The following is a 25,709-nucleotide window of genomic DNA, read 5'->3' as shown; positions in this document are numbered from 1 at the left end:
TGGACGCCCTAGCTATAGTGGGAAAGTGTCAAATAAAGTTGAAGAAAAAAAAAAAAGTGAATGTCCCCCAGAGGTCTTATATGACGTCATGGGGGACACAGATAGTAAAAAACATAATTACAATAAGTAAAACAAAACAACAGAATAAAACAATACATACATAAGAAAGAGAATAACACAAAGCAGACGCCAACAAAAACCGTCGCCGTATGCGCCCTATAAACCAAAACCATACATACTGTATATCAAAACGTCCGAAACAAATAGAGGAACCCATTTCCATACTTTATTTTAGTGTAAATATAAAAATAATTTTAAAAAAAACTATAAATGTTAAAAAAAAATCATTTTTTTAAGCATTCTACCCCCAATAAAACTAAAAAAAAAACGAAAAAAAAGTCAGTGAAAAAGATATAAAAAAAATAGTCCTATATGTCACGGAAAAAAAAACGCAGCAAAAATAATTTTGGTAGCTAAAGGAAAAAAAATGGAGCAGTTAAACCGCCACATGGGTAAAATCCCTAAAAAGTGCCTGGTCCTTAAGGTACAAAACAACCTGGTCCTTAAGGGGTTAATAAATATATTAAAAAGACTAGGGCCCAATACTGTCCCCTGTGGTACCCCCACTAGTAACGGTGACCCAATCAGAGTATGTACCATAATAACCCTCCTCTGCTTTCTATCACTGACCAGATACTTACCCACTTACGTACATTCTCACCCAGACCAACCATTCTCATCTTATATACCAACCTTTTATGCGGCACAGTGTCAAAAACACCTAGGAAAAGTCCAGATATACAAGATCCAATCACTCTCCCTGGTTCAGTCTAGAACTTAACTACTCATAATATAGTTCTTGACACAGAAAGGCTCTAACATCAAATTCCAATGACTCAAAACAGAAATAAGATTTGTAAATATGGTTTTCACATTTCTGAAAAAAAGGTACCTGAAAGAACTAATTGGAAACCCCGGGCTTCACATGTATGCGTTTTGTAGCAATGTTGTATCGCTACAAAATTGTGCGATTTTGTAGTCCGTGTGAAACAGGCCTAATGCACATTTTCTGACTCCCCCCATGAGCTTCTAAAAGTAGTGTAGTATGTGACAACAAACTGTGAGCAAAGAAGAAAACTTGCATCCATACTCAGATCCACACTCTTATTTTTCCGTCTGGCGTAACATTAACATTATGCGAGTATAAAAACTTGCAAACACAAACAAATTCCAAATACCGAGCACTTCTGTTGCTATAAAAAGTGAAAAAACCATTAATTTGGGACACGTTTATTAAAGAAATAAAAGCTAGGACACAACAAACACACCATGATATACATCCTTGTTCTACCATATCTCAAATAACAGGTGTCAATGCTGTGTCCAAAATAATCCCAGCACCAACTCTGATGCTTACCACTAACTCAGTCAGAAAGCTGCAGCAGTACTTCGTTATCATAAATCAGAAGAAGAAATTCATTCTTCATACCTTTACATTCATCAGACTAAATATACTAAGCATAAATCATTTGATGTCCTGTCTAGCTTTTATTTCCCACATAGCAAGTTAGTGGTCGTTGCAGTTGGCTACCAGGAGCAGGAACTGCTAGCAGGGCTGCCTGCAGACTCAAGTTGTAGGGTGCACAGATCCTCTGCATAGAATTCAGACTGGCGGTGATCCCAGACACAAACGGTACCGTCCCACTGAGAAGAAAAGAAGAGATCAGAGAATAAATCATTTATAGTAATCCTGAGATGGTCAATGTTCCAGAACTCCATAATATAATGTCAATATGAACAGTAACATGCCATAATCAACTAAACACTTCTTGTATTCCTTGGGCTCTGGGTGTAGCTAAATATACCAGCATTAGAGATGAGCGAGTATACTCGCTAAAGGCAATTGCTCGAGCGAGCATTGCCCTTAGCGAGTATCTCCCCCGCTCGAGACTGAAGGTTCGGGTGGCGGCGCAGGGGAGCGGTGAGTAGCAGCAGTCAGCAGGAGGGAGCGTGGGGGAGAGAGATCTCCCCTCCGTTCCATCCCGCTCTCCCCCGCAGCTCCCTGCCCGCCGCCGGCACCCGAACCTTTTGTCTCGAGCGGGCAGGTACTCGCTAAAGGCAATGCTCGCTCGAGCAATTGCCTTTAGCGAGTATACCCGCTCATCTCTAACCAGCAGCCATGTGGTTTACTAAAGGTATTGTCAATTTCAGGTACTCTGACAACTGATAAAGAACTGCTAAGTTGCATAAAGGGGTTTCAGAATTCAGAATTGGACCCAATGCAGAAATGAAAGACCTTGTAATAACTCTGCAGTGCTCATGTGTTGTCACATCGCACTCCTCTCTGTAAACACATGGGGACGTGACATCTATCTGATGTTGTCTCACCTGACAATAACGGTGAAATTATATCTACCGTGAAGTCTTGGCGAGGAGCTGCTGTATTCAGCACACATGCTACTTCATCACATTCTTTATGTAAACAGTAAGGACCGCATAACCCCTAAAGGACCAGGCACTTTTTAGGGATTTTACCCATGTGGTGGTTTTACTGCCCTATTTTTTTCCTTCAGCTACCAAAACTTTTTGCTGCTTTTTTTTTTCCGTGAGGTGTAGGGCTATTTTTTTTCACTGACTTCTTTTCCCGTTTTACTCCATAAAATAAGGAATGAGAATGGGTTCCTTATTTTGTTTTGGACATTTTGATATATAATATGCATAGTTTTGGATTACAGGGCGCATACGGTGACAGTTTTGGTTGGCGTCGGCTCTGGGTCATTTTCTTTTTTATGTATTGGTATATATTTTTGTTTTATCATTTTTTATTTTTTTTAACTCATTTTTGTAACTATTTTTTTTTACCATCTATGACCACCATGATATCATATAAGACCTCTGGGTGTCATTCACATTGTCTTTTTTTTTTTTTTTTTTTGTAATTTCACATTTTCCCACTGTAGCTGGGGCATCCACAGAAGCCCATTATAGGGGAAAGCATTTCCCTGTAGTGACAATAATCACTAATAGAGATGATCTGCTAGAAACCCGCAGTTCTGCTATGACAAGGGCACCCAGTGGTGAGCGCTATCATCATACTTCCACAGTTTAGTAAATAGCACTCTTTCAGCGCTATGTACCCGGGAAAGGAGAAGGCAGAAACTCCTCCCGGGGTCTTCTGCTGTGACTGACAGCTGGGGACTTGAATTGCTCCCGCTTGATTGCAGGAGCAGAGGCTCCCGCGCCGTATTTCTACCATCGGCAGGGATTAAAGCCCAGGACCAAGTGCTGTAAATTTACCATGCTTGGTCCTTAAGGGGTTAAAGAATTTAAGAGCCAAGTGCTTGTACTTTAAGGCCATGCTTACTCCTATGAGTTTTCTACATGAGAAACTCTGCTGCAGATTTTGGTGTGGTTCTGCACTAAAATCTGCATTTAACACACAGATTTCACCCCCTCGATTGAAGAGACGAAATTCGCACTGAAAATCTGCAGCATAAATTGACATTCTGTGGATTTAAAATCTGCAGCAGCGGGCAATCAACTGTGTAGACTTCTTCAACAACATGTACTGAATTATTCTAGATCTCATTCACTATGCAGCTACTGTAATATGCTGTGCAGTTTCTGAAGCATATCCGTCAATTCGTGAACATAACCTCACACTGGGGGACCGCTTTATGTAACCCAAAAAGCCCCTTTAAATTATCTAACTTCATATACTCTCTTAATGAGAATAACTGTTTCAGTCATTAATCCTTTCCAATCCAATTTCTATCCTGGTTTTCCTAGGGGGCTTACTCTTTTTCTGCCATTATACAACGGCGCTATATGCTGGCTAAAGCCAGTACTGCATGAGGTGACATGTTAGACAGGCTCCGACAGCAGAGAGGCTCGCAATATACAGTAAGAGAACCCCGACGGACGTCTTCCAACATTGGAGCTGTACAGCCTTAAATGATAATGTCTTCAGACGTCAGACAGTGGATTGGAAAGGGTTAATTCATATACATGATTTCCTTAAAACAGCACAAAATGTAGGCAAAATGTATTCAGACGGGGATCACAAGTTCTTTACCACTAGCATTACATTGCTGCATCCATTACCCTGCATGCATTTGTTAATACTCACAGAGCTGCTCACGAGCCTATTGTCACATGGATGCCAGCTAATGTCCCGCACACACGCTTTGTGACCGGCCAATTTCTTCACTATCTGACCTGATAACAAGTCGTAAACTGAGAAAACAAAAAGATATTTGATTAGGGGAAAAAAAAAACGATAAGAGAGAGAATAAGGCTGTTTCTAATGTCCTGGAATAACTTGGCACTGGTGCCCTATTCCAGGATTTAGGGCACTCTCACACAAGTATTTGAAAAACGCAGCATTTGCCTTTTTATGCATATTTTATGCAGTAACAACGCGGTCCAATCAATGATATCACCATTTCCCCCCAGTCCCCCTCCCTGTGGCATTCATTTCAATGGGCAATGCAGGGCGTCAAAAACGCGCTGCAATGCCCAAAAATAGAACATACAGCTTTGGTTTTAGCTCACGTTATAAACGTTGCCCTAAAACGCTTGTCTGAGAAGCCGCATTGAAATGAATGGACGCTTAGTGCAGCGCTGTAAAAAAAGCCTGTGTGAGAGAGGCCTTAAACATGCAGCAGTCGAAGATATGTGCTGCCGCTCCATTCAGCTCAATGAGACTGCAGAGGAGAAGCCAAGTACAGAAGTCAGCAAACTCTAGAAGGACCCATTGAGATAAATGGAGTGACAGTGCGTGTCTTTGATTGGTGCTTTATTTATACGGGCAAGAGGGGGAGATAGGGGACCCCCCATTCTCGTAATTGGCGTCAGCTGCAGTGATCAGATCCCTACTGATCCACCATTACTTATCATTTGTGGATAGGGGATAAGTTTAAGTCTTGGAATAACCCTTTTAAAACTTGAATGACCGTTAAATTACCTTTTTACCTTCTAATGCGCTGACTTTCTACTGCAACACTTAGGCCTCCCTCACACAGGCATTTTTGTACAGCGTTTAGCGCTGTGTTTTTAATGCTGCGCTAAACGCTGTACAACACTCCCATTCATTTCAATGGAACTGCTCACATAAGCGTCAAAACGCAGCGTTTCCAACGCTACGCTTTGACAGCGATGCATGTTCTATCTTTGGACGTTTTCAGCCCTGCGTCACCCCTTGAAATGAATGGGCAGCGGTTTCAGCACTGCCGTGTTTTTGACAGCGTTACCCGCACACCGATTTTCGGGGGGGAGGGCGTGCAATTTAAGCCCTACCCTGAAAATCAGTCCTAGCTACACTAGATGGAAAAAAAAAAAAAAGAAATACTCCCCTAGCAGCTGCCGCCTGGGTCACAGCCGCTGCTCCGGGCTTCCCCTGCACTGACAGATGATCTATTGCTGTAAGCGAGGTTTGAGAACCCCACCTCCAGCAATAGATTGCTGTGATTGGGCATCGAGCCAGCGCTGAAAACCAATCACAGCAATCTAATGCTGGAAGTGGGGTTCTCAAACCTCGCTTACAGCAATAGATCATCTGTCAGTGCAGGGGAAGCCCGAAGCAGCGCTAGAGTTCAGCGGCTGGGACCCTGACAGCAGCTGCTAGTCGAGTATTAATTTTTAATTGTTTTTTTTCAGCATCCTCAGCTTTAGTGTACTACAGCATATATTTATATATAACAATGGTCAATTGTGTGTCACTTATGACATCTGGTTGATTTAAACCTGGAATTCAAAAGTCTATTGCTAATTAAAAATAATTATTATAGATTTTACTACATCGATTTAATCAATTTGCCAATATCATATACTGGTCCCTGTGATGCCCTTTGTACTGTTTTTCGTATGTGCAAAAACAAAATGTACTTTCTTGGAATGTAAACTGCTGTAACTCTTGCAAGTCCTGTCTCCAAAGAGATACATTTTATCAAAAAAGCCGAGACAAGGACATTCGATTCTAGACTAAACATTTTTTTTTTAAACTGATAATTTATTATGTGCAAGTGTGGGACAAGTTCAGTAAGAAGCTTCCCAATGCCAGTCGGGCAGAAACGGAATTCCAAACTTTTTTCATTATAGTTTAAATATGGCAGCCTTTAACCTGATAATGAGATCTCGGATGTTCACCTTCTTATACTTTAAATTTGTAACTTCCTATGCTAAATAAAATTCTACTCTGCTTTTATCTGTAGGAGAAAAGAGTTTGTTTTGACAATTTCGTTATCACTGTGCTGACCGTAATGGTGACCACTAGGAAGACTGGATAGTAAATTTATGTGGAGCGTGTATGGACATTACCTCCAAAATATAGGTGTTCTTTGCTTATTATATTACAAAAATCCTGCAAGATTAATCCATTTACTTACTCACGACTCGGCCAGTTGAGCACCCGCTGTACACATACTGCTGGCCAGTGCTGTATGCAGGAGAGAAGCGACACCTGATCAATGTGTGGAGGACACCATGGCCCCGATAAGTCATCAGAGATGTGTCCCCGGGAAGGCGCTTTTTCCTGAGAGCTGGAAGACATACAAAGGAATAAACTAAAAATATAAAAGGCAAAACAATATATACACAAAACACTTTAGGTTTTAACTGAAAAGGGTAATTCACCTTTCTTGGGCACCTGCTGCCATCTGTAATCCCAGTTCTGCTGGGTGATTGCTCTACGTGAGGCCTCAAGCCCCTCTGGACCTGAAAATCGTCTTATGTCCCAAAGCTTAATGCTCTGATCTTTTGAGTTAGAAAGCAGATATCGTGCATCACCCTGGGATATAAAGAAATTATTTTATTATGAAAGAATAAAATCTGCCAAAGTTCAAAAAGCCAAATGAAGATGGAGACATGATGAAACAAGTAACACTGGCACAAGTTCAATCAAAAATAGGATACCAGGAAAGGCATGTACAGGTGAGAATCTGGCGAAAAAAAGCAGAAAGAAAGAAAATCAGGGAGAAACCTGAGATCAAAAGAAATATTTCTGAAGTTAAAAGGTAATGCAAAATAATAAAATAAGACAGATCACAGTAAAAGTCTGAATGACAGAATCAAAGGAACACATGATACCCTGACTTCATTGTTTTCACCTTGCTGTGAATGAATGTGATCCCATCCTGATGTCCGGCCAGCACGCCCACTGGTTTGGCATCATCCTCACGCATTGTGCGACGATCCCATACTTTACACAAAGCATCGTCACCCCCAGAGTACAAGATGTGACAGCTATCATCAGCAAAGGAAACGGCATTCACATCATCCTCATGGGAGGTAATCTAGGCGGAAGGAGAAAAGACAAATGGTGCAGAAAGACTTGGATAATGTAGCAAAAAGAAATCAGAGCACTACATTTATCAAGGTAAAAACATGAGGGAGGACAAAATCTGGGACGTAGGGGTGGAAAGCGGTAATTGGGGAAACATTTTGGGTTTTGCTATGTATAAAGGGGAATGTTAGATAAAAGGATCATAAAGAAATTGTGTGCAAGTCAGAAATTGTGCTGCTGTACCTTCAGTATTCGACGGTTCTGTTCTAGGTCGTACACATACACACATCTATCATTGGCTCTGTGGACAGAATGATACATGATCTGTATAAACTCTACATCATGTTCTCCAAAATAAGTGTTCTTTTTATATATCTTGATATTAAGACTTTTATAAGGATTTTCCAGCTCAGGATAGGATATCAATAGCTAATCGGTGGAGGTCCGCCAACCAGGAATTTGCTGGGCCACTCCGTCAGTGTATGGAGCTGGAAGCACAAACCCCTATATACACTGCAGTGGCACAGCATGGTATTGCAGACACAGTTCCCATTGATGTGAATGGGAAATGTGCCTGCAATACCATGCTAGGCCACCAGTGAATATGGAGCTATGTGCTTTCGGCAGAAAACAGCTCTGCGTAGATGTGCATGGCCCAGAAAACAGCTGATTAGAGCGGGTCCCACTCAGCAGATTCCCGCCAATCAGCTATTGATGACCTTTTCTGAGGATAGGTCCCCAGTCATTTAGATCTGGACAACCCCTTTAAGATGCTCAATGAGTTAACTTCAACTCAGACAAATATTTTTCAAATTTTTTACAGACCTCTGCTACCCACAAATAAACAGCATACAACAGATATATTTCCTATTAAACTGCATCAATATTAACTCTTGTGCTTTCAAATAAAATCTTTTACTCACCCACCAAGCACTTCACGACCATCGGAGGATACAGTGAGAGAAAAAACAGCAAAGCGTCTCTCTGTTGGGCTGTTTGGATAATAAAGGATAATTAAATATTATTTAATGTATAGTTCCTTCTTTGCCCTCCAGTTCACTGCAAAAGAGCTGGCAGGTATAACATGAAAAAAAACGTGTGGCCTAAGGCAAAAGTAAAATTTTCAGTTTTTGCAACCTCCACTAGCTGCAGGCCCAGCTACTGAAACAAACCTTCAGCTGTTATGGCGCAGGGAAGTCGTGCGCATCTGTAGTATTACGTTTCAGCCATTTTCGTTAATCCATGTAATACAAGGACTGGCCAGGTCCATAAAATTGGGTCCTGCTAATACTTATTGGCTCTCCATTTTGGCTCATAGATAGGGGGTGCTAAGTTGGGACATCCCTCTATGATGTTCACATCCCTTAATAGGGTATATGGAAGGGGGTTGTCTTGGTGAGACAAAGTTTGCACTATTTACCAAACTGCAAATTTATGGACCCCAACCTGTGTGCACATGTATCATGCGCCTTTTAACATTTGCCATGTGCTCTCATCTACAGATATCTAAACTACATTGTGCTGCTCTGCCTGTAGGCATCCCTTGAAAATAAGTAACATAATGGTAACAATTCTGAAAAATGTACCATAATTTCTGACTTTTCTACTTTGTAAAACTGGCACAAAGTTCTTCACAAATTCTCCCCACTGACAGGGAGAAAGCAGTCGGTCACAAGAATGAAAAGTGTTCTCTACTGTTCACGTTCTTATAAGAAAATGCCCATTTGCCTTACCTATAATATGGGACATTGGTTTAATGAAAATTATGCAGTGGTTTTCTCCAATTGCTCCAGGCTTACACTAGTAAACCAGAAATGGCGGTAAGTGCTGGGGTTCACCAGAACTTAACACTCCCCTTGTTAACACTCTTCGGTTCACGCAACTACTATTGAGCCTGATATCTAAAGGGTAAAATGGCTGGGATCCAAGTCTTCTCCAATGCTAGCAGCAGTGCGGCTGTCAATCGCAGAGTACTCTGTGCTATACAAGTTCACATAGTCCCTCCAGCAACAAAAATGAACGGTGCTGGACGGGAAGGGATTGTAATTTCTCTCCTAGATGCGTTTAACTAAAAAAAAATAAGCTATTTGACTCTTACTTGTGACTACGGTATTACATGCAACCCTCATAGAGGACATATATATGCACTATATCCTGACTATAGTATCTGCAAACAGTACCTGAGATCCAGTGCGGTGTGCGTTTCTGTGTCCCCATATATGTTGCAGATGTGAACTGTAATCAAATGAAAAACTCCATTATGACAATATAATGATCTGTACTGTAATAATATATCTATCTGTATATAACAACAGGCAAGCTCTAGGTATCAACTCCAAAACCTAAGTTCCAGAAACAATGCTTTATATGGCCAGATCCACATGACCCTGTTGAGGAGTGATTGCACATTTAAAAAGAAAATGGCAAAAAAATATATATAAAAGCAATGGCCAGGATATAGGGGAATTACCTTATGGGGGACGGGGACAAACGGTCGCTGCTATAATCGTTCGTCCCAACAGGCTTGTGTCATCAGAAACTTGTGACATGGCGGCAGCCACTGTGTGTGGAGAGCGGCATTGTTCCCAGTCTGGAGTAGCAGTGTAGGAGAGTGCTGAGATGGCGAAAAGTACATGATGACTGGGACCAAAGACAGACCACTGAAAGGGCGTGATGAATGAGACCTGAATATATATGACAAAAGAGCCCTGATGACCAGGGGCCGAAAGTAGACTTCTATGGACTCCCGGTCGGAAACTGTGATATGGAGCAGTGGATAAGGTCAAATCTCCTGCCATCGTGTTGTAAGTGAGGAAGGTCTGGTTAAAAACCAGTGTGCATATCATGAAAGGACAATAGATACCCTGTTTCCCTGAAAATAAGACATACCCTGAAAATAAGACATAGCATGATTTTCCTGAATTTTTGAGGATGCAAAATGATTTTTCATGCTTTTTGAGGATGCTTGAAATATAAGCCCTACTCCAAAATTAAGCCCTACTAACAGTTAATTAAAAAAGTCAATTTAAATAGTGTCCAGGCAGCTATACATGTAAAAAAGTTAAAGCTTTTTGAACAAAAATTAATATAAGACGCTGTCTTATTTTCGGAGAAACACGGTAGTTATCAGGCCTGCTTACAGGGTGATGATTAAAGGTGCTTGTACTCCTGGGAACTGACTTTTCATTAAAACAGTTACCGAAAGCTGAGAGACGCAGAGAACTATTAGGTTCTAAAGGACTGTGTGAAGTATGTTGGGACCAGTTGAGCTATATGAGAAACTGGTATTGCTGGTACTACCCATCATACACAATGTGTTATGATTTATGTAAGGGAACAAGCAAGGTACCTGACACCATAAGAGTAGTGTTGATGTTTGAGGCTGAGAGAGACCTTTAAGGAATTGTCTCTGTTAGTGTGATGTCTATGATGTTGGGAGACTCGTGTGTAGAGACACAACCTCTATGGGCTGGTCTAGGTCTAGACTACAGGTAGCAAAGTTGGTAACGGCCAGCGGCTAGTTGAACTAAATAAGGTGATTTGTTGCAGCCTGTTCAGGACAAAATGTAAATGTGATGTACCCATGAAGCAAACCCAACTATATGTTCTAATGCACATGTGTCAAACACAAGGCCCGCGGGCCGAATCCGGCCCGCTGCCTCATGTTATGTGGCCCGCGGCATGCCGACGCCGCTCACCACTGTAGTGATTACCAGCTGGGGTGCCGCAGCTCCCCACTGGTAATCACACTGACAGCGCTGATCTCGGCGCACACTCTGATATCAGTGTGCATCCGGAATCCTTCCCCCCTGCTCTTCAGTTCCGCAGGAGAGGACTCAGGGAGGAAGCGTGCCGTGCACCCGGGCGCATATGAACTTTTTCCACAAGACTTCTGCACTATTCAGCAATTCCAGCAACGTGATTGGTTGTCTGGGTTGGCTGATTCACAGGGATTGGTTGTTTGGATTCGCTGATTCACCAAACAACCAATCAGGTTGCTGGAATTGCTCAATAGTGCAGAAGTCTTGTGGAAAAAGTTAATATGCCACCCGGGTTCAGCGCGATCCGAGGAGGAGTGGCGCTGACAGCAAGGAGGAGGTAAGCATATGGCTGGGGAAGTTAATATTGCTGCTGGGGGGTTAATATTGTTGTTGCTGGGAGGAGGTTAATATTGCTGATTGCTGCCGGGGGTGAGGGGGTTAATATTGCTGGTGTGTTTGGGTAGGGGGGGGGGGGTTGAGGGGGCTAATATTGCTGCTGGGAGGGGTTAATATTGTTGCTGGCACGGGGTTAATATTGCTGCCGGGTTGGGGAGGGTTAATATTGCTGCTGGGAGGGGGTTAATATTGGTGGTGGGGGTTAATATTACTGTGGGGGTCGCTATTACTACTGGGGCTGTGGGGTACCCTGTTACTACTGGGGCCACTGTGGGGTACCCTGTTACTACTGGGGCCACTGTGCGGTACCCTGTTCCTACTGGGGCCACTGTGCGGTACCCTGTTCCTACTGGGGCCACTGTGCGGTACCCTGTTCCTACTGGGGCCACTGTGCGGTACCCTGTTAGTACTGGGGCCACTGTGGGGTACCCTGTTACTACTGGGGCCACTATGGGGTACCCTGTTACTACTGGGGCCACTATGGGGTACCCTGTTACTACTGGGGCCACTGTGGGGTACCCTGTTACTACTGGGGCCACTGTGGGGTACCCTGTTACTACTGGGGCCACTGTGGGGGGTCAATATTTTTACTGGGGCCACTATGAGAGTTACTATTATTACTGTGACCACTATAGGGGGTCACTATTTTTACTGGGGCCACTGTAGGGGTCACTATTGTTGCTCGTTCACACGGACGTAATTGCATTTCGGTCGCACAAATACGCTGCGTATTTGCGCAATCGAAAATCGCTTATGCCTGCATATTTGGGCAAGCAAAAAAGAACGCAGATGGGCCCACTGAGATGGTGCGCAAATATGCAGCGAAACACAGGCTTCCTGCACATTCACCACATATTTGCGCGGCCCATTCACTCCAATGGCCTATCGTGGTGCGCAGTACGCAACAAAATAGGTCATGCTGTGTGAAAATATACATCATGTGAAGGAACTCAGTGAAATCAATGGCTTCTATTCACTGCATATTATGTACGCAAATACGCTGATGTGAACGAACCATCACTATACTGTCTTACTATCGGCCCTTTGAAGTTCACCAAAAACCTGATGTGGCCCTCGGTGAAAATGAGTTTGACACCCCTGTTCTAATGCAACGTTCAAGTACTAAGTGACCTCCTATGATGTGGAAGCATATGATCAATCCTCTCATTAAGTGAAGTTCAGTTGTTAAAATAAAAGCGCCTCCGAATGTCACCACCACGCCATAGACACCGCAACCCACCTATAAACTGTCAACACTGATTGGAGTATGAAGGGATATTTTGACAAGTGGAATAGTAACACCCAGTTGTCAATTTATTCATACACTTCCAGGAGGAATAACAGAAGGATGTCACAAAGCAGAGTTTTAAGAAGAGATGCTCCTGACTTTTAAGGGCGTCTATCAGCTTCCATGCTGCATTCAGCACTACTGTTTTCTGCCAAATGTGAAATCTATGATGGAGGTTCTGACGCAGATGTGAACACAACCTAACTCACACATTGATATGATCCGCTATATTATCATGCTGGCACTCTATTTCAAATAGATCTGTAAGCGCAAGTTCACTTGCAATGGATTTCTGTCCCCAAATCATGCTGATTTTATTGCAGATGTGCCTGTGTGGATTTAAACAGGTGATCATTTAAAAAAACTTTTGTCTGCCGCTCCCATACTATCGCTTCCCAAGTCTCCCGCTGGTCTGTGCTTAGTCATCTCCAGTGATGATGTGTCAAGATGTGCCCACAGACCGCATTATGAGTGGCTGCAGTGCTCACATGTCCGTACACCGCATCATCGCTGAACAGAGGCCAGAGAGAGAACCAGCATTTAAAGGGGTTGTCTCGTGGCAGCAAGTGGGGTTCAGCACTTCTGTATGGCCATATTAATGCACTTTGTAATATACATCGTGCATTAAATATGAGCCATACAGAAGTTATTCACTTACCTGCTCCGTTGCTAGCGTCCCCGTCTCCATGGATCCATCTAATTTCGCTGGCTTCTTGCTTTTTTAGACGCGCTTGCGCTGTGCGGTCTTCTGCCTGGTGAATGGGGCCGCTCGTGCCGGTCACCGCGTCATCATCGTAGCTCCGCCCCGTCACGTGTGCCGATTCCAGCCAATCAGGAGGCTGGAATCGGCAATGGAACGCACAGAGCCCATGGTGCACCATGGGAGAAGACCCGTGGTGCACCATGGGAGAAAACCGCAGTGCATCCCTGGGAAAGGACCGGCGGCCATCTTTGGGAGAAGATTTTTTAAAGTCCTTATTTCGTTGGATCGGTGAGTAGCAAGCGGTTTAAAAACCGCTTTGGTTTGCTATTTTATGCCAGGGGGGTGACAGGGGGAATGGGGTAAGGTAAAATTTTGAGGTTTGCCGTGAGACAACCCCTTTAAATCACACGTGAAGTCGGCTCAATAAGAGCATTAGTACTGTTTTAGAGTTAATTGTCAAATGCACTTAATTTCTGCTATTTAACAACAATATGTATGTATATCTATATGTATAACATATATAAAACTGCTATACAAACATACACACTATTATATATGGAATGAAGAAATAAAAGGTTGTATACTAACTGTAGTCTGACCAGCTAGAGTACAGAAAATGTTCTCCATCTGGAGTAAATGCCACATCAAGGACACTCCAGCCCACGTCTCGAGCTTTTATGGTCCGAAACTTCTTGAAGGATCCATACCGGCAGTCATAAAGGCGAATATTCTGATCTGAGGCATAACAAGAAAAATTAACTGATGGGTTTCTCATAAAACGTGTAAAGAGAAAAATTTCCAGATGATGAACCAAACTGTCAAAAAATGAAAAAAACTACTACAAAAAGGGGATTTTACAGCAAGTATAAAAATCCTGATTTGTGTGAAATATTCATATTTCTTCCCTTTGTACAGTTTTTTTTTCTTCTAAATGCAGACTAATTCAGAGGATTTACACAGCCACCAAACAATGCATCCAAATCAAATTTTCTCAGAAGTAAAAGCCTTTGTGTAGATACGATTGCACCATCCAGCTTGGGTTAATCCTATCCATAGTATTCCTGTTAAAGGGGTTTCCAGTTGTAACCTGTTGATGACCTATCTTCAGAACATGTGATCAGTTATAGACTGGCAGGGGTCTATTGCCAGTCAGCAATTCTCTGAGCTGGTATAGTTGTACACAAAACTGACTTTTGCAAGAAGCAGACAGCTCCATTCCCACTGCAGTGGTCAGGCTTGGTATTACAGGCAAAGTTTTCACTGACACAATGGAAACTTAGCCTGCAATACCAAGCCTGGCCACTATAGTGGGAACAAAGCTGTCCGCTTCCTACAGAAATCAAGTGAGCGCATGAGTGCGCCAAACTATCCAACAGCTATCAGCAACCCCTGCTGATTTACTATTGATGACCTGTCCTAAGGATAGACCATAAATAATTTATAACCGGGCAACCCCTTTTAATTATTATGCATTTATGCCATTTTCCTTTCATAATATTGCGTGAGCTCACTGAATACAGCAAGAACATTAGTGATAGAGAAAATACTATACCCTGGCAAGCAGACATAAAGATGCCTCCATCAACAGAATATACCCCACAGAAAGCCTTTTGAGTGTAGGTATCCATGGAATAAACATGGTTTGGCAGAAAGCTGCAACAAAACAATTTAAAATCAATTTTAACCAGCGGTAGACCCCCTACAGTGTATAATTACCAAAATAGCACAATAGGCATAAGTGTAAATACTCACTGGGATGCCACCCGGCAACGCACGCCATGTGAGAAACTACACCCTCCTCGCTCTCTCTAGATCCAAAACAATTAACATCAGTTTAAGAATTATATATATACCGTATATACTCGAGTATAAGCCTAGTTTTTCAGCACATTTTTTCGTACTAAAAAAGCCTCCCTCGGCTTATACTCGAGTCAGGTAAAGCTTAAAAGAACCCCTCCATACTCACCTCCCAGCCGGTGTCTGTGTCTCCAGCGGTGGTGCAGCAGGCTGCTTGAATTCTCTGTTATCATTCCCCGCCATCCTCTTTGCTCAGCTCTGTCATCCCCCGCCGTCAGCGCTGTGTAAGTAAGAGCTGTGATTGGATCGAGAGTCAGCCAATCACAGCCGGCGCTCGATCATTCACAGCCAATCAAGCTGCTTTAGAATTCTCCCCGCTGTCATCTCCCTGCTCAGCTTTCAAATCCGCTGCCGTCACTGCTGTGTAAGTTAGCACTGTGATTGGATCAAGTGCCAGCTGTGATTGGCTGGCGCTCAATCCATTCACATCCCTTACTTACACAGCACTGACAGAGCCAAGCAGAGAGGATGGCAGGGGATGACAGCGGGGAGAATTCAAGCAGCTTGTCGCACAGACACAGACGCCAGCGGGGAGGGGAGTATGGAGGGTTTTTTTTACCTAGTATATACTCTAGTATAGCTCGGCTTATACTCGAGTCAATAAGTTTTCTCAGTTTTTTGTGGTGAAACTTATTGTCTCGGCTTATATTCGGGTCGGTTAATACTCAAGTATATACGGTAATTGAAAGTGTTCAGCAGTTATTTTCATGTGTATTCTGGAGTGGCGCAGGTGAGGCCAACGACACATTGTTGAATATACGGTGACTAATTTCAAATCTGGTCACCATATATTCAACAATGTTCTTGATTCTTACTAGAGAACATTTAGACTATGGGATACATAATACCTTTTTAAATTAATTTTTCACAAGGATAGATATTACTGGAAGTCACTGATCCTGGAAATCCACATGACTAAAAACACATATTACCGACAGAAGCTGACGAGTGATATTCTGCTCTCTGTGTGCTCCTAATCTTCCTGTGGCAAGCAAGACCTGGGTTCTTATCTGGCTCTGATCCAGTACTGCAGTGTCTGGTGTGGGATCAACTGCAAGAACAAATAGGAAAAACAATCTTCATATATCATAAAGACTGACAGGAAATATGAGCATTGACCCTTTCCAATCCACTGTCTGACGTCTGAAGACATTCTGATTGAAGGCTGTACAGCTCCGATGTCGGAAGACGTCCGGCAGGGTATTCTTACTGTATATTACTGGACGCTCTGTTGTCAGGGGCCTCCCCAGCATGTCCTATACCGCAGTACTGGCTCTAGCCAGCAGATGGCGCCATTGTATAATGGCAGAAAGAGAAAGTCCCCTAGAAAACCCTGAATCCAAAATTGGATTGCAAAGGGTTAAGAGTTATGATCCCCCGCCAATGCCAGCTGAACATGTCCTAAGAACAAGACTCCCTACTCACAATCATCTACTGAAGTTATTGGGGAGGTAGCAAAAGAGAAACAGATGGCCCATACCCATCAAATGAACTACAGTCACAAGCAGAGAGCCAATAAATAAGCAGCCGTCCTGAACAAAAGAAATAGCTAAAGAAATAAATGCTGAAATATTTAATAGATAAAACAAAGTGTCCCTCCAGTGTTACTCTTCCACCCGATCTGATATTGATAGGGAAAAGATGCAATTGTATGTTGGGTAAAACAGTTGCAGAGACAACTGTATGACGTCCGGCAAGTATCATGCATTGGTCCTATTCAAATAAAACGGATCCATGCCAATGCTCACTAGCCATCGTATGGTTGCCTCAGCAAGTGTACCGCCCAATGTGCAGGTATATCTCTCTATGCCCAATGTCACATCAGTTGGTAGAACACTGGAGAGACACTTTAAAGGGAACCTGTCATCTCCAAACAGCACTAAGTTCTGGTCCTTTTCCGGAAGGTAACAGGGTATATGTTTTTTATATTCACTTGCTCCTCCTTTCCTGTGGTGTTCCCTAGTAAAATCTGCTTGCAGGCTAAAAATCTGCTTCTTTTCCAACCACTGTGCATGCACCCTCCAATAGACTTCTATGGGAGAGCATGCACGTCAGATTTTCCTGCTGTGCCTAGACTTCACCGTAGGATAGCATGGAAACAGAGAAGCGGGTAAGTATAAAAATTACAACCCAGCTTCCTGCCACCTCTTCAACCAGCACCATAGCTAAGGGTCCTTTGACATAGGACGATTATTGGGCGCTTCAGCACCTGACAGTCGTCTAGTGAGAACTGCTCCTGAGCTTCCACACAAGAGCAAGGATCGCAGTGAATGGAGGCAGAGCGGACCACTTCAGCTACCCACCTCCATTCACAGTAAACAGGAAGTTGTTAATAGATGAATGACAACCTGTTTACACGGGCCGATCGTCATTTGATTTTTATGCCTGCAGAAACTGAATGATGAATGAATTATCATTACACTGAACAATTAGTATTCAGATTCCTGCGATCGAGCAAGAATCTGAACGATTACCGTTCAGTATAAAAGGGCCCTTGGTTTATGGTGGTGTTCCAAGGTGACAGGTTCCCTTTATTGCCAGAATTTCATTTGCTGTTCTACAGGTACCTTAACGCCTTCCCGACCACAAAACATAGATATACATCATGTGGTCGTGAAACATGTATGAAACGGGCTCAGGAGCAGAGTCCACTCCCTACTCCGTGACCACTGACAGCCGTCGGCAACTGCCACAATCAGAGTTAGTCAGACAACATTTCAGCAATAGGTTGAACTGGCTTAAAATAAACAGAGCTGTACTCACCCATCCTCAGCCACAGGGATCCAGCGATGTTGCCCCACTCTCTGGCCGGTGTTTATCATGGAGGATGACAAGTGCAAGTCACCTGCAGTGTTTCTGTTATCATTTTGTGGCATCCCAATGCGGGGATTTGTGAGTGCTGGAGAATGAGCGGTAACGCTGCAGCCTCTGATTGGATGCAGCGGTCAGCTAACTTCCGCTGACGTCATTTTGCACAACAATCACCAGGCGGATGGAGGGGCAGCATGGCTGGATCCCTACAACTGAGAATGGGTGAGTGTATCTCTGTTTGATATGTTAAGCCAGTTGGACCTATTGGTGAAATGTTGTCCGGTGTTGGGACAGCCAATTTAAATGGGTCCACTGGATTTACAAACAAAAGCTTAATCACTGCATAGTGAAAGGTTATACAACTTTGTAATATACTTTGTTTCAATTCTCTACCATGTTCAAGATCAGTTTGCAGTCAGTGAGTTACAACCACACACAGCTCCGGGCTCGTTCACATCTGCGAGTCCTATTTTCCTGCTCCATTTGCTGAGCAGGATAACAGCACTCCCTGGCCAAAGAGAACCCCATTATGTCTGAACTGAACAGTGCTAAGCGGACCCCCATTGATTATAATGGGGTCCGTTCGATTTCCAGCCTGCAGTCCAGCATTTTGCTGGAGTTTACAGGACAACATAGTGCAGCTTGCTGTGCCATTTCGTCCAATTTTCTAGCAAAAATCTGTGATGGAGGTTCCAAACGGGATCTCAGAGACTGATGTGAACAAGCCCTTACTGTTCATACAATTGCATGATGCTAGACGATCCTCTATTTAGCTAATACAGAATTGCCTAGATTGTTTTACATCCACCTCTCAGCTGAGAGCAGGGCTAGGTCCGCATGGTTTTCGGCTTCTGAATGTAAATGTAATAGAAGCATATGATTAGGATGATTGGCCATACTTACCAGGAGGATTGTAGCGGTCTCCCAGGCAGCCTTCCCAAGCACTGTCGTTCTCATCATCGGAGTCAGACAGCGACTGCACCAAGTGCAAGCTTGCTGGTCCCCCTCCCTGCACTAGCCGAACCTGCCCCCTGTAATATAGAGAGATGAGATATACTGTATCAGTAATAGTAGCATATACACTTACTGTAAATCGGAGGACAGTAAAGAATGTTGATAAACGGAAGGATGTCTGAAACCATAAGAAGGTGTATGATGTGTTTTACTTCTGTAAGAGTATAAGAAAATATTTCTGAAAATGATAGATCAGGGTAGAAGTCACCTTAGTAATTAAAGGGGCTTTCTGGAACCTTCAAATTGATGGGTTAAGCTGCCCAAAAACGTTCAATAGCTGTCAGAAAAATTATCATTGTCCGATATCCGTTTACCCCGGCTGCATCATACAAAGGAAAGGTCGGCACTTCAGACGTACAAAAACAGGACAGACAGTAAAGGCACTTTTACACACAACGATTATAGCTCAAAAGCCATCTTTTGAGCGGTAATAATTGAGTGTAAATGTGCGCCCATTGTGCACTTACCATGCACTTTTCGTCCATCGCTGACTTCAGTTCAGCATGAAATCCATCGTTCCTGATAAGAGGGACCGCACATGGAGTTCTCCGCCAGCAGCAGTGATAACATTCTTTAACAGCTGTTAACAGCTGCTGTCCCACTGGAGAACAATAGCAATGTATTTAGAGAACAGACCACCCAATGTTCTCTAAATACATGCAAATAAAGTACTAAAGGGCTGATTAACCCATTAGTACCTGTACAAATTGATCGCTCAAAACTGTCAGTTTCTGACGAATTTTCAGCGATCATCTGTGTGTGTAAATGCACCTTTAGGCAAGAATTATCTACATAACAAGAAAGAAGACCTAGGGAAGCTAAAAGAATAGACTTTAAGAGAGGAGGAGGAAGTAATATTACGGCTAACACTTTAATATATCCTATTACATTCTTTCATCAGGATATTCTACTAAAGTTCCACTCCGGCGAAAACACATTTCCATCCATACCCCCCGGATTGCCTGTCACACACTGGAAGTCTCGTATGTTTGCAGTCACTTGCATACAGTGTAGCCCCCTGTGTGATGCTTATCAGACACCATCTTGATACTGAGATTTCTCTCTGCTTTCTCTATTCTTTGCTATCAAACCCATAATAATAATAATAATCTTTATTTATATAGCACCAAACATATTCCGCAGCGCTTACATGATGCATCAGTATAACATCTTATGAGCAGCTAAAGCCTGTACCATCTCTGCCTGCTGGAAGGACACTGCCATTACCTTCCGTATTCTATATTCACCTAAATAAGCTAAAGACAATGACTGAACTATCATCTCCTTCATTATCACTTTGTGACAGGAGCCTTTAATCATCAGTAGTAATGTGTTAGAAGTTTGTGTCTCCCTCTAAAGAGCTTGTTTGGTAGGGTCCATCACACAGGAATTATGCTGATTGAAGAACTGACGTTTTGAGCGCATAAACCCAAGTAAATCTCAGCTAGTAAGAATTGAGATCACATGACACATCTGAGGAGAAGGACTCGAAGTTTCAGACAGAAAAGAATAACCAATCAAGGTAATACTAGCTGACTTAAGCCTCATGCCCACGACTGGGTCGAATTCCGCCAGCAAAGTATCACAACCGAATCAGACCCGGGGCCCCCCAGAGACCCTATACTCACCTCTCCAGGTCTGCCGTGTGTGTTCTGGCGAGCCGGTGTGCATGCGCAGTGCAGCGCATGACATGCCGGGCCATGACGCAGATTCCTGCGATACTGTCGTTGTGAGCACAGTTGACTGCAATGGAAGCCATCCGTGCGTTTTTCCGCACAAAATGGCACATGCTGCGGTTCTCCCCCGCGAGCGGAAGATCGTAGCTGATTTCAGCTTGTGGGCAGGGGAGAATCATTTAACACAGCATATCTATGGACGGTTATTGCTACATAATTCGTGGCGGATGTCTGGCCGTGATTTCGGCAGCGATAATCCGTCCGTAGACATTGTGCCTTACACTGGGGGGCTAGTTATATAATGAAGAAGAAAAAAATGTTACCAGAGTGGCTTTTAAAAGTGAGTTTATGACTGTGGTCTTAAAAATGTTATGAAAAACATCATGTACGAAAAATATTTACCTGTTATTTATTTTCTTCAGCGTCTCCATTTGGTTGCTTTTTTTAGCTCTGCTCCTTTAGGGCACATCCACAATTAGTGACTACTAGAGATGAGTGAGCATACTCGCTAAGGGCAATTACTCGATCGAGCATTGTCCTTAGAGAGTACCTGCCCGCTCGGAAGAAAAGGAGCGGTGAATTGCGGGAGTGAGCAGGGGAGAGAGAGGGAGAGAGAGATCTCCCCTCCGTTCCCCCCGCCCGCCGCCGGCAGCTGAACCCTTTTCTTCCGAGTGGGCAGGTACTCGCTAAGGACAATGCTCGATCGAGTAATTGCCCTTAGCGAGTATGCTCGCTCATCTCTAGTGACTACTCATCTTTATTGACTATTGAGAGTCTAAACTTCACCTCGTGTGTCACTTTACACGACTTGATCAGCCAGGAGCGCTGATTTCTGTATTATAGGGGCAGATTAATGATAAACTACAAGCAACTAAATAGCCAGTAAGAAAATGAAGATTATTATGTACCTGCCAGCACATACACTGAACGAAATGAGCCTAAGGGGAAAAGTGGAAGATGTGATTTATGACGAATGACATAATAGTAACAGAACAAACCAGTCCACAATAGATAAAGTATTGAAAACTTATTTTTGTGAGATTCTGCTGGTCTGTGTTTCTTCTACTTCACAAACAATGCAGATCGAAAGGAAGTCGGGAAACAGCGCAGACATAACGCGGTGCCAGGCCAAAACAGACTTGATCCAATGTCTTGCAACAGCGATCCAGAATTAAGGGATGGAAACAGCACTCAAAATCTACGATCCACTTATTCACCCACTACGGGGACCTTCTCAACGTCTTTATGATCTGCATTAAGATCTATAGGATCATCTGGGCAGAAGTGCGGGACTATCACTTTGTGTACTGATGAGATAGAGTGATGTGTATGCGAGCTGTACAATGACATGTGTTGGGTGTTGTTACCTGCGCAGAAGATACGCCAGTACCTGCGCCAGGTCAACGTTCTCCTCGTCGTCATCATCCTGCAGACCACGAGATCCTGAGTTGTTGCGAGAGCCTCTTGGAGAATTCCCCGAAGCTCCTCCTCCGCCTGCGCTGCTGCTACTGCGAGTTCCCATTCTCCATTCCCCTGTACACCATATAAGCCTCAATATAACAAAGCCTTGTCATGTAGAAAGAAGAGCAGGATTAACATTACCGCCATATATTTCTGCAGGGAGTTTTACTTCTGGACTTGGCATTTTTCTTCAAAAGCATTCATAAATGGCACATTCAGCTTGGACCTATTACCTCTAATGATCAGCAACTACAAATCACAGAACAAGTGAAAGAATGGAATCAGAGTATGACGGCACCTGGAGATCTCAAACAACTAATGTTGTCTACTTAAGCTTTAACAAAGGGCGCCGGACCCATTGAAAGCAATGTGAGAACATCGCGATCTCCAGCCGCTGCTGTCACAGTGTTCAGTGATGAGGGGACTGCCCACAGGGATGAAGTAATCCCCTGCTGCAGCTGTCACAGTGTTCAGTGATGAGGGGACTGCCCACAGGGATGAAGGAATCCCCTGCTGCAGCTGTCACAGTGTTCAGTGATGAGGGGACTGCCCACAGGGATGAAGGAATCCCCTGCTGCAGCTGTCACAGTGTTCAGTGATGAGGGGACTGCCCACAGGGATGAAGGAATCCCCTGCTGCAGCTGTCACAGTGTTCAGTGATGAGGGGACTGCCCACAGGGATGAAGGAATCCCCTGCTGCAGCTGTCACAGTGTTCAGTGATGGGGGACTGCCCACAGGGATGAAGGAATCCCCTGCTGCAACTGTCACAGCCGCAGCAGGAGATGACAATGTTCTCCCATTGCCTTCAATGGGGCAGCTGCTGCCAGCCCCATTGGAAACAATGGGCGATATCGCCCAAAAAAATGGGCATGCTGTGAATTTTTTTTTTTTTGGACGCAGGATCAATGAAACCATTGAAATTAATTGGTTTTATAATCATGCGTTTTTACTCGGAGATTAAACAGCAGTGTGAGTCCATAAGGACACGTGTCCTGAACACTAGGACTACTGACCCTGCCACTATAGCAGGTGGAATATACCTTAAGGCCTCGTTCACACGAGCGCTGTTTTAGTGCATTAGAGGCGCCTGAAACAACGCTTCTATTAGAACTAATGGTTTCCTATAGAACCGTTCAGACAGGAATTGTAGGCGCGCTAAGTAATTTTTTTACAGCGTTAATCATGCAGCATAAACGACATGATACATTGTTTCCACGGGTCGGTATGATTTAGGGCAATGTCCACGGGTGGATCTGATTTGCAGAATCCATGCAGATGACCCACAAATCAAGCCGCCCATAGGGAAGCATGGGCATCCACACATGGATTATAGCATGCAGATTTGTTATGTGGACCCTCTGGTCCGGGGAGAATCTGATCCGCTCGTGGACATGAGGCCTAAGCCTATACCAAAATTATTATTTTTTTAAGGTTTTTCCACTTTTGCACAATAAAAACCTTTTTTCTGGAAATTACTATGTTTCTACATCGTTGCATTCAAAGCCGCATAACTTTTATTTTTTCAGGGACGGAGCTCTGTGTGGGCTTGTTTTTAAACGGTACCATTTTGGGGTATATACTGCTTTTTTATACACTTTTTCGTGCATGTTTTTGGGAAGCAAAATGTACAAAATAAGCATTTTGCCTCAATTTTTTAGTTTATTTTTGTTACAGCTTTTGCCATAAATAGTGTGCTCAATGTATTTATTGTACAGGTCGTTACAGATACGATCATACCAAATGTGGGATTTAAAAAGAAAAATAAATTTCCATACAAATAGGGGGAAGTGCACCAAAAAAAGGGTTTTTTTTCCTTTAAATTTCTATTGCTATGATAATGCGTTGCTTTATCCCTTACAATCGCAAGTCGGGACACCAGTATCTGGTGGGCATATATCTATATTACTCTCTAGCTCGGCACTAACAACCAATCGGGTTGAATCAGACAACCCAAACAACCAATCAAGTTGCTGGAATTGTGACTCAGAACCAATGAGGTTGCAGGAATTGCTCCATAGTGCTGAACTTGAGAGTAAGGGCTAATACGCATCTGGTGGCCGGTGGCCATGGCAGCTCATCGGCCCTCCAGAATTGCATCACAGGGGGCCGATGACATTACAGAGGAAGCGGAGTCCCTCTGCTAACCCTTTACATGCTGCGATCTATGCTGATTGCGTCATGTAGGGGGTTAACAGCAGGGATCGATGTTCTTATCGATCGGCGCTGTTGCAGAGTGAGGCCGGCTATCACAAAGCTTCTCTTTTCTGTATTGCGGAGGAAAGCGGACTGTTTTTCGGTGACGCTGTGTTAGGCGCCATTTACACGGGACGCTTATCGCTCAAAATTCGTTCCAACTAATAAAAGTGAGCGATAATCATCTCGTATAAAGGCAAAAAAAAAAAATAGTTTAGTATTCATTCACTTCCTGTTATCGCCGACTATTAGGGCTCCGTTACACCGGCGATCGTGATATCGCCACGAGAAAAATCGCATATATGCTCTGAGCGTCAGCCATGCTTTTTCTTGGGAGAATATTGCGCACTACATCGCTTGCGAATAGCCAATAGGGGATTCTAATGATTAAAACACATCATATCTTCATGTGTTGCAAAAAAACGGAGGCTCCGTAAGAAAACGTGGGCGGTAAAGAAGAGCAAAACGCAGAAAGATACGTAAAACGCTATTTCTAAATCTCGCACAGTCACATGATAGAAAACACCGCAAATGTGGATGAGGTCACGGGTTTTCGAATTTGGCGTTTTCACGCACTCTCGCATTGCTGGGCTTCTCGCTGCATGTCAACGCCCGCTGCTCGGTGGTGAACTCTGACCGTCTAAGCGCTCCATACGAGTGCAGACGACCTCGCGGTGAGGTCGCTTACTCGAGAATGAGGCCTAACTAATAGCCATTCCCTAATCCCATCATGATCACTGCAGTACTATTGCAGTGTAGTATACTACATTACACTCTAGTATAACATACTCCTACAAGCCGGTGGCATTACGTAAGCCTTGTGAGCCGGCGGCCGGGCGCACACCGCACACCCCCGCAGCTTCCCCGGAGCTCGGCCCTCGGTAGTTCCGCCTGGCACACACAACAATACAGTATAGAATTACATACACACAGTGTTTACATCTCTCCAGAGCCTCGCTCCGCGGCTTCCGCTTCCCGGGATCAGCACGTGACTAGCAGCTGAGTGGTCAACAGGTCGCCTGAGCTCTACAGCGCCGCCGCTGATTGGCCGCCGGTAGCCCCGCCCCCTTGTTTACAATATTGCGCTGTGTTACAGCGGCCGTGACCTGATTGGTCCGTCCCGCCGCTGCCTAGGAGACGGGTTAACCTCTTCATTCGGGCAGCATATGCAAGCTGTTTCCTGTTATCAACCAGTTTGCATTGAAATATGTCTAGAGTTTTCCTGGTTAGCTGACTGACAGGAAGTGCAGAAAAAAACTCATAATT

General features: G+C 43.7%; 1 protein-coding gene across 7 annotated transcripts; it reads right to left on the bottom strand.

Moving 5' to 3' along the window:
- Positions 1–1,257: 1,257 nt before the first annotated feature.
- Positions 1,258–25,495, bottom strand: DCAF11 (DDB1 and CUL4 associated factor 11). 7 transcript variants are annotated; one of them, XM_066604021.1, is made up of 15 exons: positions 25,371–25,495; positions 22,179–22,321; positions 19,002–19,129; positions 16,220–16,338; positions 15,183–15,238; positions 14,983–15,083; positions 14,019–14,165; positions 9,463–9,517; positions 8,206–8,274; positions 7,526–7,583; positions 7,107–7,292; positions 6,634–6,787; positions 6,387–6,539; positions 4,130–4,236; positions 1,258–1,704 (listed from the first exon to the last, which is right to left on the bottom strand). In XM_066604021.1, exons 2-15 carry the CDS (start codon positions 22,211–22,213, stop codon positions 1,588–1,590), a joined length of 1,485 nt encoding a protein of 494 aa, XP_066460118.1. In that variant the 5' UTR covers positions 22,214–22,321; positions 25,371–25,495; the 3' UTR covers positions 1,258–1,587. The 7 variants fall into 7 exon arrangements, with proteins under 7 accessions (XP_066460118.1, XP_066460115.1, XP_066460117.1 ...); XM_066604018.1 differs by having other exon boundaries at positions 22,156–22,321; positions 25,375–25,483; XM_066604020.1 differs by having other exon boundaries at positions 22,156–22,321; positions 25,384–25,462.
- Positions 25,496–25,709: the final 214 nt, after the last annotated feature.

Source organism: Eleutherodactylus coqui, chromosome 5, assembly GCF_035609145.1.
Source record: "Eleutherodactylus coqui strain aEleCoq1 chromosome 5, aEleCoq1.hap1, whole genome shotgun sequence".
Classification (NCBI taxonomy): Eukaryota; Metazoa; Chordata; class Amphibia; order Anura; family Eleutherodactylidae; genus Eleutherodactylus; species Eleutherodactylus coqui.
The sequence above is the reverse complement of the archived record's forward strand: the minus strand, read 5'-3'. Positions and strand labels throughout refer to the sequence as shown.

What these genes read in the sequence shown, in the direction of transcription:
- DCAF11 (XM_066604015.1), bottom strand. An exon ending in CTGGCGTATCTTCTGCGCAG is followed by an intron (nt 19,130 to 22,155) that starts GTAACAACACCC and finishes TCTATATTACAG; the next exon opens with GGGGCAGGTTCGGCTAGTGC. An exon ending in CGTTGCCGGGTGGCATCCCA is followed by an intron (nt 15,084 to 15,182) that starts GTGAGTATTTAC and finishes GTTTTGTTGCAG; the next exon opens with CTTTCTGCCAAACCATGTTT.